Source organism: Pollachius pollachius (assembly GCF_949987615.1).
Source record: "Pollachius pollachius genome assembly, chromosome: 3".
Lineage (NCBI taxonomy): Eukaryota > Metazoa > Chordata > Actinopteri > Gadiformes > Gadidae > Pollachius > Pollachius pollachius.
Window position 1 is genome coordinate 2,307,850 of NC_136936.1, and position 16,518 is coordinate 2,324,367.

The 16,518-nt window shown below is 41.3% G+C and overlaps 1 protein-coding gene across 1 annotated transcript; it reads right to left on the minus strand.

Moving 5' to 3' along the window:
• Positions 1-4,807: 4,807 nt before the first annotated feature.
• LOC307072896 (caspase a-like) lies at positions 4,808-8,805 on the minus strand. The gene is made up of 8 exons (XM_079732464.1): positions 8,676-8,805; positions 7,879-8,163; positions 7,034-7,122; positions 6,696-6,869; positions 6,378-6,612; positions 6,060-6,245; positions 5,782-5,891; positions 4,808-5,608 (listed from the first exon to the last, which is right to left on the minus strand). The coding sequence occupies exons 1-8, from the start codon at positions 8,680-8,682 to the stop codon at positions 5,501-5,503; spliced, it is 1,194 nt and encodes a 397-aa protein (XP_079588590.1). The 5' UTR covers positions 8,683-8,805; the 3' UTR covers positions 4,808-5,500.
• Positions 8,806-16,518: the final 7,713 nt, after the last annotated feature.

A 16,518-nucleotide genomic window follows, 5' to 3' on the forward strand; every position in this document is an offset into this window, starting at 1 on the left:
GGTCCCTCAGCACGGAATCCATTAGACGCTGGAAAGCTTGTGCGGCGTTTTAAGACTGAAGGGCCTATGCAGGACCTCAAAGCCTGAACAGAGTGATGACTGCGGTTTTAGGGATATCGTGTTGACCAACCAGAACTTGGTGATTAGAGAACACCACCTGTCCAGCCAGCCGGGCCGAAAAATCCTGGATATGAGGGACTGGACACAGGTCTGGGATGGTGGAGCCGTTGAGACGGCTGTAATCGCCACGCGGCCGGTAGCCTCCGTCTGATCTGGGCACCACGTGCAAGGGACAACTTCAACTTCAACTTCAAAAGCTTTATTTGTCCAACATGTTGCCATATTAGAACATTGTCTTTGTTTTAAGGCAGTCTGTTCTCCCTAATTGTGTGTATGTGGTGCTTGTTTAAGAAGTATGTTGTGTGTTTGTATTGCCTTGGGTATGAAGGATTTTGTAGAGAGAGATTTCTCTACTTACTATAAGGAATACATGCCTCCACTCACTCCAAATGCACCTGAGGTCACATTTCTATTTAGATCTTTAGAGCCATGAGTGAAACCATGAAAAACATTACACATGAATCCACTGAAGTGTCAATGGTGACCCAAAAGCTTACACTAATGTATTCCATTGTTTATAGGTGCAGAATTCTATTAATGTGATATTTACTATATTAAAAGTATTGATGATATTATGTTGGCATGACAGGTTTAAAAATATGTCAAACAAGTGAAGCAAGAAAGCAGCCTTTTCCACAAACCACATCTGGACATTCCTGGCTCAGGATAATGTTACGGTGAAAACCCTGAAAGTGGGATTTTAGTTATATCCATGTTAAGATGTATAATATATATTAAAAAAAACGAAGCTGCCACTCCGGGAAAATAATAAAAGATGGTGCTTATCATTGTGGATAATCAAAAATGTCAAGATAAGCAAAAAACAAAAACTTTCTTTGGCACAATGTCAACTTGTTTTACCAAGTCTGGGATCACAACCATACAAAAATTACTTAAAAAATATGTAAAAAAAATCATATCTATCTTAACATTTAAGTCATTTAGCAGGCGCTTTTATCCAAAGCGACTTACAACCACTCATTATGGAAGTAAATCTGTCTCATCGGATTTTGAAAATAAAAAGCCATTGAACTGTAAGCGCTGAATATTTATCCATTGAAATAACGTGTCTGGATTTTTTGCCTCTGAATTTAACTAATCTTTAAATTTTCAACTAATAATTTTCACCTTTATTTTTCAATGTTGAAACATTCAAAATCAAATATTCAACGTTAAAAAAATTGTACTTAAATATTTTCAACGTCCCCAAATTCAACATGCCAAAGTCAGCTACAAAATTCAATGTATGATATTCAGTCTTAACGTCGGGGGAACCAAGGAAGAGCAATCGATCCTAGATCTTAGATACTGTTACACAGAATTCAGCGACCCACTGAAAAGTGTGACCCCAGGGGGCGCTATTGCACATTTTCTGCAACATGCACCAGTTTGAAACGTAGACAGGCATGAAGTCATTCACGTAAGGAAACAAGCTTAAAACATAACGTTTGTATCATCATCGATCACTCGGATTGGGGGTATTCGTTTTGTGACACCGGGCGCACGTTAAGTGTCGGTTGATACGGGAGCGCAACGAGCGCGCAGAGCCAACAGTATTCTGCACCGAGATACATATATGAGGATGATACATATATGAGGATGATACATATATGAGGATGATACATATATGAGGATGATACAGATATGAGGATGACAAATTAAAAGCAGGTTGCTGTCGGGCGCTTCTTCCCGAGGCACGCCGTGCTTCCACTGGAACTACAGGCTGCTGCTGCTTCAGTGGCCCCTCAGTGCGCAATACTGTCGGCTCTGTGCTCTCAGACAGTGGGCAGCGGGCTTCAGATCGCCCCGGTATCACACCAAACGTAGGCAAAGGAACCCCAAATTGGTGCCCTAATAAATTGGGCTCCTTAATCCACTACAATTACACTTTACGATGCATGCTAATCCAGCCAAGTCACTGCAATCACACACACACTTCACATACAGGGATTAGTCCATAGTTTATTTCATGCTGCAGTATAAAAATGAAAACGGTGTGCATTGTAACAAAAACGTAAATAAAACATAAGATCCCCATCTCACCTTGTTATTAAATGTGCTTAATAAATAAATATGATTTCATTTGATTAGCATTTTACAGACCGATACAATGGATAGGGCGCTTAGTAAGGTCCACCACCGTTGCTTCTCTCCCCAAAAAAACTACAGTCAGTGTTTAATGACGTTGATTTACCTTTGAGCATTTCCTATCATAGGCTACTTTGTAAAATACTGTTTAGAATTAATGTTTGTACCAAGAAAGAAAGACCCAGCGAGTGACGCTCTTGTTCCCGCTCTTGTCTTGACCGCGATCTAGCATCTAGGATCGATTGCTCTTCCTTGGGTCCCCGGATGTTAACACTGAATTTCATACATTGAATTTTGCCGGCAACTTTGGCTTGTTGAATTTGAACAACAGGACGTTGAAAATATTTAAGTTGAATTGTTTAATGTTGAATATTTGATTTTGAATATTTAACATTGAAAAATAAAGATTCAAAGAGTGGAATTCATAGGCAAAAAAATCCAGACACGTTATTCCAATGCATATATATTCAGTGCTTGAAATTCAATGGCTTTTTTATTTCAAAATCCGATGACACAGATTTACTTCCATAAATGTCCTTTCACAAATGAATAATGTAAAAGAGAAGAGAAGGATCCGTCCAAGAATGGGTGGACCTCAGATAGTGAGATAGTCAGATAGTGTCTGGAGGAATGCGGTGGGATTGGCCGTCACCACACTACCAAACCCTACGGCGGGCTGTGCACAGGGACCTCTGGGGGCTGTGGTCCCTCCAGAAGCACGGCCCCCCCTTTAGGGCCTCACAGTGGGGTCGGGTCTGCCCGCACAGACAGAACGGGGGTCCCGGTCACGGCCGTTTGCATGGTTTTCTCCCGTTGCATGTTGTGGGCAGTCCATTTACAAAGCTCTGCATGCTTGCTGCATGATGCAAGTCAGTTACATGGGAAGCCACGGAACAGTAAACAGGAAACAGAAAACAGGAAGCCACACAAATACTAAGAGAACAGCTAAATTATTGGTTATTGGTTTCACTGAATGAAAATGACTAAAGACAGTTAATATAGTTATTATATATTCCCTACAATACCCCCATTTACCTTCCAATAAGGAGCCTGGTTAACCAACTTACAATTATCCTTGCCAATATATATATTATCATGGGTACTATTATCAAATAGGATATAATTATACCGCGGTGTCTGCATTATGCATGATATTGTATTCCATGCTGTAAAATACGTTTCCAACTTCTAATGTGTGGATTTCTCTTTTCTCTCCCAACCTGCTGCCCTTGATGACGTGTTTTAACCCAATCGTAACAATCATGCAGAAGAAAATCCTGATTATCATCTGCTGTGTGGTGCTGGGAATAGTGATAGCTTCTGTGGTCGGGGGGACGCTGGCCTGACCCGACACCTCCGCCTTCCCGGCCTGCCTCCTGTGCACACACACACACACACACACACACACACACACACACACACACACACACACACACACACACACACACACACACACACACCAACAACAACACCAACATCCCACACTCACTCAACACTTTGCACCTCTAGACCAATAATTTGCAAAAAAGGCCAATCATCCACTCTTCAGCTGCGTGCGTTCTGGCTGAGTTCTGTGATCAGAAGGTGGCAGACAGACAGCCACACAGCGGCCTCCCAGTGGACCTGCTCCTGCATGCCTTTCTCTTTGGTAAATGTCGGTGCTGCAAAATGTTTAATCGGAGTGTTGAGTGTTGTCAAAAGATGTGAAGGTGTTACTAAAAGTGGATCCTTCAAGGGAGAAAAAAGAACAAAATGTAGTTCAAATTGACCATCACATCACCTGACTTCCAAGCGGGCCGTTTGGGGGTCCACTTTGGGTTGCCTAGGACAGGCGGTTGTTAACCCTCAGTGTTTGATTAACCAGGTTGAATTATAAACATCCACTCAGTTCTGGGTTTACTTACCGCATGGCAGAAGTTTTCTCCCTCCGTTGTCCTCTGCCTCCCTGCTGAATCCCTGATGTGATGCATCCACATGTAGGATGGGTTATTGATCTGCTGTGGGACCATGGCTACTGACCACACTGCCAAGCCTCCCTTCCTGAGTGAGGTAGTCACTTAACCTGTTCCCCATTTGGCCTTACCAGCTTAAACAGCATCAGAGTGATACTGAATGTGTGAGTCAACGCATTCGTGTGTGAGTGTGACATTGTGCGCGTGTGCTGGTGTGTTCATTGGTATGTGTTTGGCTGTTGCTTGTGGTTGTGAATAGCTGTCACTGTCTGTTCTGTTAAACAGCTATATTATTATAGACTATTTAGCTATAAAAGTTGTAATGATCATATGCACATTATCATGAGGACGTGTGTCCATCATCTGTTCTTATTTATCCTGGTGTTTTTTTATTATTGTTAAATGAGCTAATTCATTGCATCAACACACTCAGCCAATTGTCAGCATGAGGTCTAGGTGGTGGCTGAAAAAGGCTCAGATATCAGTTAGTGTCAGTTTGTGTAACACTCTCCATTTAATTATTATACATTAACATAACGACCGTTATGAAATGGATCCGGGCACATAATATAAAGTAGAATTCTATGTATATTTATTATTAAAATTCACTTACAAACAAATGTATTCTACATTTCATCATCTTTACTGTAATGTATTATAATCGATTCACATTTAGATTCAGTGTCTCTGAACAAAGGAAAGGGGCTACATAAAGGCCGTTAATAACATTAACAGTTGTTAGAACACCTGTAAAGCGGAGTGATACATGTATAGTTAAAACTCCCAGTGCTGTTATAGTCTATATCAGCACTCATGGAATGCCTCTTGTCCAATCCAATTACTTTGTCGGAATTTACTGTTGTATAAGAAAATAAGAATCGCTGTCAGTACAGTAATCCCACTATATTTCAAGATTATCTATATAATACAATGGTTTTATTCTAAATGGAGGGAAAGTATAGGATGTTAGTAGATTTACTGTATTCGCTCATATTTAACAATTATTCGCCAAAGGCGAAGTGAATAGTGAATATACTACACGGGAACACTCCAAAAATAAACAAGATAATACTTTTTGCCAGAATTCTTTTATTTTTATTAGCGGTTTATTTGTTTTTATTAGCGTGACGAGACGACCATCACGCGCGCAATACAATATCCCGAGTTTGAGATCTCAATCATGGGACATTGCCCAATATCCCGAGATAGCGAACCAATCAAACTGCGTCATCTTAGGAGATTCACGTGTAACATATACTAATGGTTATTATTGTGACTGCACATTCACCAATATTAGCTGTGTTGAAACCATTTCCCATCGGTCATCGTGGAGCCTGATTCTAAATACCGGGGAAGAGGTAAAACTTTCTGGTTAAGGTGCATCGGTCTTTGACAGCCATCTGTCTTACACTCGCTGAAGGAGGCTCATCTTCAAAACGCTTCTGGACCTGTGGGATGGAGAGCACACACTAGGATGAAACAAACACATTCTGTTGGTCGTGGTCAGCTCTATCTGGATGGACGGGAATGTGAGGCTGTCCATCAAACAACCAGAAATCTGCATGAGAGAAGGACACCCACTCCGCACACCAGCCTAACGAAAACGATCTGGGTGACGTGCCTTTCTGAAGAGTTCGTCGATGTGGTCCTCGTGTGCGTGGAGTTTGAAGATCTCCACAACGTATTGGATGAAAAAAGAACCTTGCTTTCGATGTCTATACGACACCGTGTCTGCAGAATAGAGTGAAAATATAATTAGAAGTCGTTGATCGGAGAAGGGTGTTCATTTGCAATACCTAATTCGAACAGTTCCAGCTTGTTTTGTATCCTCAACCTATTTCTTTTTAAAGTTGCATTTCAACTTAAAAAAAATTCTCCAAAAAAACTCAAAAAACTCACCGGCGGTGCAGGACAAAAACGAAACCAAGTCTTTTTCTCTGTGCACCCTAATAATAGCATCCTCCTCGATGTCTTCATCCACAGGGTCTGCCAGATGAGGTGGGAGGGCCACATCCACCTGCACCACCGGGGCCTGCTCTGGGACAGACCCAGGCCCATCCATAACTATCGCAGAGCCATCTTTATCTGGAAGGGAATACAGTCAATGGAGTAGACCAGTAATCCGCTACAGGTTTCAGGAATCATTTAAAATGAATTATAGTACAACAGGTTTATGGTTATGGTATAATCAAATCAAAAAAGGAACCCCAAGCACACCTCCTCTGCAGGCTTGGATGATGATGACTTTGGGTTTGTTTAGCAGTTTTGGACAACGAACCGAATTCAAGTGTTTGTAGATATTGTCAATGGGGAACTGGTCGGGGACTTCTTCGCAGTGATGGACCCCTAAAATGTGTCTCTTCACCCCATGGGACATGATGACCACAAAGACAGAGTCTGTTGTGGCCAGACGGGGGTCTTTAGAAAAGCTTTCGACGGCCTCGTCCATTGCCTGTGTGAGAACATGAATCAGTCAACGAGACACTTATCGCAGGACCACGGATCACATGATATCTCATGTGAGGCCCAACGTACCGCTCCACTGAGGTCTCTGTGTTGCTTCACGTTGTATCCCAGTGAGCTCAGCAGTTCGCTCATAACCTGCTCGTCTTTCTCAGCACCATTCCGGTATTGCTCCTTGTCAAAGCTCACATTGGTGATCAGCAGAGCCATGCGCGTCCTGATGGCTGGGGCCATGACGGCGTATATCTGACCACATCATTCAATATAAGAAAGGAAACAGGTGCATGACATATGACTATTACGGTATGCATTATTCACACAGTTCACATCAAATAATATGAGCCTATAACGATCAGAACAACCCATCAGACAACAGGACGCAGCCTTTAAAGGGCAGAGGAAGGACTAACGTTGTCTCTGTCCTTCAGCTTCTCTGTCTTGAACTGCTCAGTGCTGAGGTTGAGTTCAGAGGTACTGCCCTTCGTCTCTGTTGGGGAAACTTCCAGTAACAGAAAATAAAGATCACTCGTACAATTGGTGTAAAACAAGGCATTTGGTGCAGTGTTTTACTTGACAAATTTGATCTGAATAACTGCATGCAAGTCTCCTTAATACGATGCTTTAACCTCCAGAGATCCAGCCAAAAGGCTTCCTGCTAGAATGTTAAGGAAAGAAAAAACATCAGGGATTTATAAAATGTTTTATTTCTATATTTTATTTCATGTCTCTTATCGATGACATTTGAACTCACATTACAGGGGAACAATATGTCTCACAACTGACGTTTGAAATAAAACCAATGTAGTGAATACAATGTTGTGACTTAATAGCTTTTAAAAATTCTTTCTTCATTCCTCAAGACTGAAGCCACCATTTATTCTCCTCAGGTCAGATCTGTTTGAGGTGCAGATATATTCAATTCAGCATTCAATTCTGAAACAGTCGATTCATTGCAACGTTACTATAACACCAAAGACTTTCTCCAAAAAATTAAATTGTCAAACTACAATTTAAAAAAAACATTAGACTGCTGCTGTGCTGTTCGGGTATTTAAATTATAATTATTTCCCACTTTCAACAAAGTAGGGAGAATGGCTTTGGATATGCAAAACAAATGTCCTGAAATAACAATAATCAATGGTTGGATCCCAGGAGATGAAAGGATAAAGAAGCCGTTGCTCTGGTTCGTGTTAGGCCTTGTCATAATAAAGTGGGCAGGGCTTATTGAGAAAACCCATTCCTAGTTACAACTCACCCACACAATCAGTAGGGCTGGGAGGAAGGATCAGACCCAGGGTGATGTATAGTTCCCGGTCCCTCTCCAACATACTATCAATCATCGCCTGACTAGCTCTCTCCCCTTTCGCCATCACCATGTCGATCAGACACCGAGCCCGGTCAGCTCTGCCCGCCTGCTCCTCCATCACAGAGTCCTTGTCGTCGGTACTCAACACTTTGCCCTGCCAAAGGTCATCCAGCAGACATTTCAAAGCTGGGAGTGGAACTTTCTGCACAAATCCACTACGGATCCTTTTTAGGTCTGAAAAAGAATGCAAAAGGCAATATTAAATGTACAATGCTGTAGTCAATATCAATTCATCGTTGGCCCGTTTTAAAAACAAATAGCCTAGGCCTAGGCCTAAATACAAAGATCAAAATGAACGACTCCGTTGGTCGTGATTGTGTAGGCCTCCTGTGGTGAAATGGGGTCGTGGTCGGGCCAAAGACTGATAACTTGGTTCAGGTTCCTCGTTTTCTCACATGAGCCTGCTTTCTTCTTACTCTCCTCTGCTTCTTATTAAAGGCCTACTGCAGTGTTTGATATCGAGCCTGCTGCTTGAAGTGGAATAATGTATAAAGAAACTGCTCCCTCTGCGTCCACCTGCCGAGCAGCAGAAGAAACGGAACCTGATCGCCCAAACCTCTCAAGTTCAAATAAATAGCCGAATTTGAACCCCTATCATATACTGCAACCATTGTAACCTACAGCAAAGTGTGCAACATAAAAAAAAAAGTGTATGAACTGTACATGGTATGTAATACACGGCTTACCTTCCATCGCTTACGTGGCTTCTCCCCTCTTCGATTTAACTTTCGTTTTGAAGCTTCCTCATTCTGGACGATAAGTGAGATCAGGATTCTTGGAAACCACGCCCACTTAGAAGCCCGCCAAGCAGCAAACCGACCAATCACCACCCCTCACCTGTCGTCTTCTGGAGGAGGCGTCCGATCCTTCTTTAATAGGTCCATGGTCCGAGCGGATCAACGCAGACGGACATTTATCTATTCAGGGGAGGCCGTTGACAGCAGGCTCCGTTTTTCAATGACACCCTGATTACAGCAGACAAATAAAAACAGAAATACAAATGTATAATAGATATAAACTGTCGGTCAAACAACCAGAACATCGTTTCAATAAATATAAATAGGCTAATACAATGGGACAATTAAGAAAGCTATTTAAAACAAGAATAATCCTTATGTAATGCGACTTCAATCATCCCCTTGAGTTCATCTTTAGGTTCGGGGAATATTATTACTGGATTAATCAGAAGTGCAAACCCATTTTTTGTGATTGTAGGCCTAGACTATGTTGATATTCAGGATTGCAGGACTGCATATCAAACCCTCGCAGACCCCGAAGACCTCGTAATTACAGGTAGAGAGAGATAGTTATTATGTGTACGCAATCTTTTGAATATTTATTTTAAAAAAGCAGAAGGAATCCGATTGTAGCCTATTAGTAACATCATTTTATTTTTTAAGTATTGTAGTTTGATGTTTATAGGCCAAAGGACGACCAGGGGTGGGTGTCGTTGTTGTCGTTGCATTTACAATGCATTAATTATAAAAATGTATAGGCTACGATACATACAAATAATAATAAAAAAAAGGGGCTACTAATCGCAAATGCAATTATGTCTGGAACCTCTTCGATTTCCAAGGGGAGGCCTCGATCACTCCGACTGGCAGTTGGACAGACCTCACTCTGAACTCAAAATGCCTCAACAAACAGAGAAACCCTATTCAATTCGATCAGGAAATACATCATACGTCATTTTTACCTTGAGCATGGTGTGGTTTTATTTGTCTGCATGTCGTATGTAAAGGCCGCATGATATTGATATGATTGATATGATATTGATATTGACATGATATATACTTCTGCCTTGCAGGCTTAAATTCAACAGACATAAAAAATAAAATTACACAAATGTTATTAATGTATTCCACAATAATAACTAATAATAACACTGTTTCTGACAACGTTATAATAAGGCGACAATATTGAACTAATGAAGTGTGTCCCACTGTCGACCGACTCCAATCTGGCCGAATGTTAAGTAAAACGAACTATATTATAGGCTATGTAATTTATATATAGCCTTTTGTAGTTTACTATCAATTCCAAACACATATTTCTTCAAACTGGCGGCAGGACAGCTGTCTGAACTGTTAGGCTGGAACAGGGCTAAAACCGGACTCAGATGCAGAGGTAGTCTCCAATGAAAAGTTTTAATAACACGTTTCAAAAACTCAGGAGTTACAGACAAAAGGTAAAACAAGGTACATTCCAAAATCCAAAATGATATTCTAGTTCTCAAAAAACTCAAAAAGGCGAATATACGATAAACAGAGTAAAGTTCTTAGCATAAGCTTACTATGGGCGTTTGGACAAAAACAGGAACTGAAAACAAGGTTTAAGTACCCACACTTAATTGGACACATGGTAATCAACAGATTAACCTCAGGTGGCAAACCTGAGGTTGATGACTTGAAGCATGAAACACAAGGTCATAGTAGCCACTAGAGGCCAGCAAAAAATCCCAAAATCATAACATGAACGACGTCAGATCAGGACGAGACCCGTTTTCCACCAACTCCAATTTGGCATTTTGTTGAATAAGAATTACTAGATATTGTGAACATTACGTAAATACACCGGAAAGCCCAAAGCAGGCTGTCCTTCCTGAGGAGGCTGCGATCATTCAACATCTGCAGGAAACACCCGTGGATGTTCTACTGCTCACTTGTTTAGCAAACAGCTGCTTTCTGAAAGTCTGGTCAAAACAGATGTCAAGTGTGTGTGTGTGCTAAGACGTAGGGCTGTCCCGAATACCATTTTACAGGCTTCGAATACTCGTTTGGTATGCCGAGCGAGTATTCCAATACTCGTTCAAAAACAACATTAATAATTGAACAGTAAAAAAGTCGGGGTTCTTTACTTTGCTGTTGTTCCGTTCCAAATCAGCTGTCATCTGTGCCATCGTAGCCCTTACAGGAGCTTATCAATTCATCCCGTAACGTGCATATAAATCCATACAAAGATCCAATGTTTAGTCGTTTGTGTCCATATTAAATCCATCATTGACCGGGTATTCCTTTGACAAAAGCCAGTCTGTGAATACGCAATAGCAGGGCTGCATAGCGAACGTACACAAACAGATACGCTAACGAGTTCCTATATATATATATATATACAGAGGTTAAATTGGGCCGGGGCTGTCCGGGGCGGAGCCCCGGCACATAAGCGGCCGGGTCTGGAGTTCTGCGCAGCAGATCAGCTCCAGCCGATTTTGGCAGTCTGCCTAGTCCATCACGAGCAATGTTGTCCTACTCATTTACAACTTTTCCATTGCAAATCTATGTTGTTTTAAAACACAATTCTAAATAATGGAGTAGGGATAGGCTGGCCTAGACATCTGGAGCAAGTTTGAGAAGTAGGCATATCGCGCACGAAACTTGCGCAGCAGCTCCTCCTCCCCCCAGATCAGACAACACAACGTCAAATCATTCTAACGGTCATCATCAGACATAATTATCGTAGTAGACAGGTGAATGGCGAGGTAAGAGAAACGAAATTAAACCAATAGGCTAATATCATTAGATATGGGCTTGCATTTTCATTAAGCAGGAAAAATTAACCTTATGCCTGCCACACACATAAAGATAATCGGGCTGATTTTGCCCCGATTTTCCCCCTTCCGACCACGGACAGACATCGCCCGATTATCTTAAACTCTTAAGATTATTTTATAAGATTCTCTTGTAGTGTGTGATGTGTTAAGAGTGAAATTCGGCCGACAATCGGCTCCGAAATCAGTCGGCGCCGATAATCGTAAGTATTAAACATGTTCAATATTTACGATTGTCGGCGGAGAACGTTGTGGTGTCAAATCGTCTTGTGTGGGGGGGAAGCCGACAATCGGGACAAATCCTAATGTGTGTGGTGTGCTGTGTTTGGAATATCGCAGGACACCACACACAATACGATCAAAACTGTTAAATCACAGATTTTTTATCTTCATGTGTGGGGTCTCTCACAGATAAAAAATCGGTTGAGATTAATAAAATCTTTATGTGTGTGGCAGGCTGACATGCAGGGATAGCCTGCTACTGGTATGTCAAATGGCAAGCGCTAGTTAAAAAGAACAATGCTGCTAATTCTAAATGATTTAGCAAGTAGTCTATGCGATCTCCGAATCACATTTCTCATTCCTAGCTGGATGAATTTCAAACTTATTTGTATCTATGAATTGCAGTGCATTGCCTAGGCTATTTATTTGTGAGTACAGTAGGTCCTGTGATTTAATGTTTGCATATAGGCTACACAGCAGGTTAGATTTAAAAGCCACCAAACATGATGGTGACGTAGCCTATCGGCTAGCCTTTAAGAAAAAGATAGCTTCATTCATTCATTCATTCAAAAGTGTTTTATTTAAAGAACGTTTGATTACATCATTATATAATATGAACCATTTTAAAAGACATACTATCTACTTCTTAACTTAGGGTGAAAGTCAACAAGTGAACATTTCAGAGATAAAAGGTAAACATGAGTGGAACAAAAAGGAGGAAGCTTACAGATTTCTTCAAAAGGTGGGCAGCTGCTATCCAAGACATAATTTTGAAATAATTAAGCTAGGCCTGTGTGCAGAAGTCACTGTAACCAAGCTGTGATTTGTTGCTAGATCTTTTCATCCTGATAGTGTGTCTGTCATGTCTTAAGTGCTGTCTCTTCCTCCACTAAACTAAAAATGCAGAGTTGAACAGAACAGGGATGAGGATGGAGCTGAGGGCAGAGGAGATGAGGCTGGACAGGGCAGAGGAGCTGAGGATGGACCGGGCAGAGGAGCTGAGGATGGACAGGGCAGAGGAGCTGAGGATGGACAGGGCAGAAATGAGGACACTGAGGGCAGAGGAGGTGAGGCGGGACAGGGCAGAGGAGCTGAGGATGGACCGGGCAGAGGAGCTGAGGATGGACAGGGCAGAGGAGCTGAGGATGGACCGGGAGGGACAGGTGCAGATGAGCATGTAGGTGCAACTGACAACTTCCCTGACTGCTGGAAGAGACAGCAATATGATTATTTAAAAAAAACCTACCCATTTCTTGTGGCAAAAAATAAAAAATTGGGATGTGAAACATGCAGTGCGGCATCATCACTTGGGGCAGAGAGAACAGGTAAACTCAGATACACATTTTCCAGTGAATGGCAAAACTGCAGAGTAGGTCCATATGGCAGTAGTACAGAGAAGCAAATGAAATCTTTAAGAAAAAAAATAAATGAACATAGTGCCTCCCAAAGTCACAAAATTGCAGAAGATATACTGAAAAAACAAGGTGAGCAAGCTCTTGAGTCAAGTTTTTTGAAAACACAAGGTGAAATTTTAGCATCAACTCACAATGTCTTTAGAACAGCGTACTACCTGGCAAAGGGCAACAGGCCTTACTCTGATCATCCTAACCTAGTAGAGCTACAGAGGATGAATGGTGCAAATGTTGGCCGTGTACTCCATTCCAATGTCACATGTGCAGACATAGTGCATTTCATATCTGTAGAGATGAGACAGGCATTACTGAATAGTATTAAACAGACTCAGCCAAAGCTCACAGTTATTGTGGATGAAAGCACCTCATTCAGTAAGAAATCGTGTCTCATTGTGTACCTCAGAACATCTGTCCATGATTCTGAGCCTCTTACGTTCTTCTTAGATTTGCTTGAATTAGAAAGTACAACAGCAGATGGAATCACTGGTGAATTACTCAAATGCCTCTTAAAACATGGTCTTCATGAGGATTTTCTAAAAGAATGTCTGGTGGGTTTCTGCTCTGATGGAGCTGCCGTAATGGTGGGGAAAAAGAATGGAGTGTACACACAACTTAAAACTAAGTTCCCAGGTCTCATTGGTTGGCACTGTCTGAACCACAGGTTGGAGTTGTCCGTGTCAGATGCTGTGCAGACATGCACTGAGACCAACCACTTTACAGCTTTCCTTGACAAGTTGTACTGCCTATACCATCAGTCACCCAAGAACCTTAGAGAACTTGATGCTGCAGCTTCTGAGGTTGGTGTGTGTCTTAGGAGAATCGGTAGAGTCTTAGGGGTAAGGTGGGTGGCTTCATCTTTCCGAACAGTGAAAGCCATTTGGATGATGTATGCTGCACTCCACAGTCATCTCACAGCTGCAGGTCAAGATGTTAACAGAACATCAAGTGAGAGATCTATGTATTCGGGCCTAGCTGTTAAATTGAGTTCGGATGCATTTCTGAGGAACCTGGGACTAATGATGGATGCACTGGAGGAACTCAAAGACCTGTCTGAGGCCCTGCAGGCCAGAGACATTAGACTGTCTCAAGCAGTGAACCTCATTAAAAGACAGACTGATGTGTTTACCGCCATGAGTGAGGATCCAGAAAATGGCCCCTTCTATAGAAAGGCATGTGAGGCAGTGCAGCAAGGGTCTTTCAATGGCATAGCACTTCATGGTGATAGAGGGCAGAAGGTCATCAACCCAACCAAGTTTTATGAGGCCTTATGCCAGAGCATGAAGGAAAGAATGGTGAGGAGTGAAGAGGAGTCTCTCTTCACCAAGATTAACATCTTGAATCCCGAAACATGGCCGAGCCCTCTACCTGTGATGTATGGGGAAAGTGAGTTGAGGGAACTCTGTGACCAGGTAAAAGTTGGTTTCACTGGAGTGAAACAAGCTTACCGTGAGTACAAAAACAAACCAGACACAATGCAAAAGGCCCTTCTCACACTTAGACATTCCGTTAATACCATTTCTGTCAGCAGTGCAGAGTGTGAGAGGGGGTTTTCAGAGATGAATAATGTTGTGACTCCATTGAGATCCAGATTGAATGTGGAGAATGTGTCGGCTTTGATGTTCATTAAGCTGGTTGGCCCTCCTCTCAAATCTTGGAAGCCTACCAGGTTTGTCAGAAAGTGGGTGGCAACCAGAAGGTCAGCTGATCACTTGGCCTGTAGGAAAAGGGAAAGTAATGATGTGGTATCTCCATATCAGACCATATGGGAGGTGATGAATTAGATGCACATGATGCAGTGTAAATAGAAAATGTAGTAACAAAGGGATTACCATTGCCCATTATTTGTTCAAATGTTTGTTTTCATCCATGTCAATGTACCTTAAAGACATATTGTTTTTGTTGTTTGTTTTTGTGAAAATAAAATCAGCTCTTAATGTGACCTCATCAAACACACTCAAAATCTACAGTGTACATATTAAGCAACATATAAAAAATGCTAATTTCTTTAATGTACTAATATAACGACTATCATGGATTTTTTTTTTGCAACCTTAATTTTGGCTCTGCGTACTCTGCGTATGGGGAGCGGCGGCCCCTCTGGATCAGAGCCCCCCCACATATAAAATCCCAATTTAACCACTGTATATATATATAGTTTAATGTATTCTGACGTTTTTCAATGTGTCTTGCACTTATTAAGTCATTGTTTCTTGTTCTTGTTTCTTCATGGTCTGTTTTCAAATGTTTAATTTCGAATGCATAGGCAGAGTATGAGTCTTCCTATACCGAGAGGATACATCTGTTGCATTATAGGGGCAGATTTCATTATACATCTGGTTGAATTGAAGAAATTAAAAGGCCAGTGCACTGAAAGAACAAATGTTCCTATTGACTTATGATGGTGTAGCCATGTTGTTTAATTGTTAATATGTCAAAAAAAAAAATATTGAAAATACTTTGTATGGATGAATTATCCCCAAACTTGTCATCGTAACACCTTTCAAATAAACATGACTTAACATGGCAGATACCTGTGTATTGTTTATCATATGCGGTAAGAGTGTAACATTTTCAACTCAGTTCCTTGGTAGCACCTACTTACAGTAAAGTTCACTTCTGATGGAAAAAATGATGTGTATGAAAAACACTTTTCTTATCTATTGTTACTATTATATTGTTTAAAATGTCCGCATATATTAAAATATATATATAGCATATAAAAAGTGGCTGGTAAAAAAGATGAGTGGCTGGTCGATTTTTAAATCTACCTGCCACAGTGGCTGGTGGGCAAAAAAGTTAATTTCCATCTCTGGTCCACACACACACACACACACTCTATGTCTGCCGGTTCTGGTTCTATTTAGCCTACTATAAAGGCTAATGCCTTTTGCACTTTATTTTTTGCAATTTTTTTGCAAAAAAGAAAGCCTAGATTTTAAAGAAATGACAACTCGAGCCTATTAATTCCAAAATTCGCTGCAAGTCCACCGTACAATATTGCAACATACACATTTTTTATTCCTACATAACTCCAAACCTTGACGGCTTGCCTTGCAAATCAAAGGTTTCCGACAATTTGTCTTAGGCCTACCTTCTTTCTTAGCTGTGGATGTTATTGAACTAGAAGTTGAACTTGTTATGAACATCGCACGATGCCATTGCCGAATGTGGCTTCTGAGTCAAATCACATAAATATAAGGTAATTTAAAAGTTAGTTAAAAGTTATTTATTTCTTGGCGACCCGGTACCACACGAGTCGCCCAGGACCCCGAGGTGGGGACCACTGCTCTAAACAATAGCTCTTTACAGCTGGCATTCTGGAATGGAACAGGTGAAAAACTGACA

What these genes read in the sequence shown, in the direction of transcription:
- LOC307072896 (XM_079732464.1), bottom strand. An exon ending in AGCTGAAGGACAGAGACAAC is followed by an intron (nt 6,870 to 7,033) that starts GTTAGTCCTTCC and finishes TGATGTGGTCAG; the next exon opens with ATATACGCCGTCATGGCCCC. An exon ending in GTTTTTGTCCTGCACCGCCG is followed by an intron (nt 5,892 to 6,059) that starts GTGAGTTTTTTG and finishes TCTATTCTGCAG; the next exon opens with ACACGGTGTCGTATAGACAT.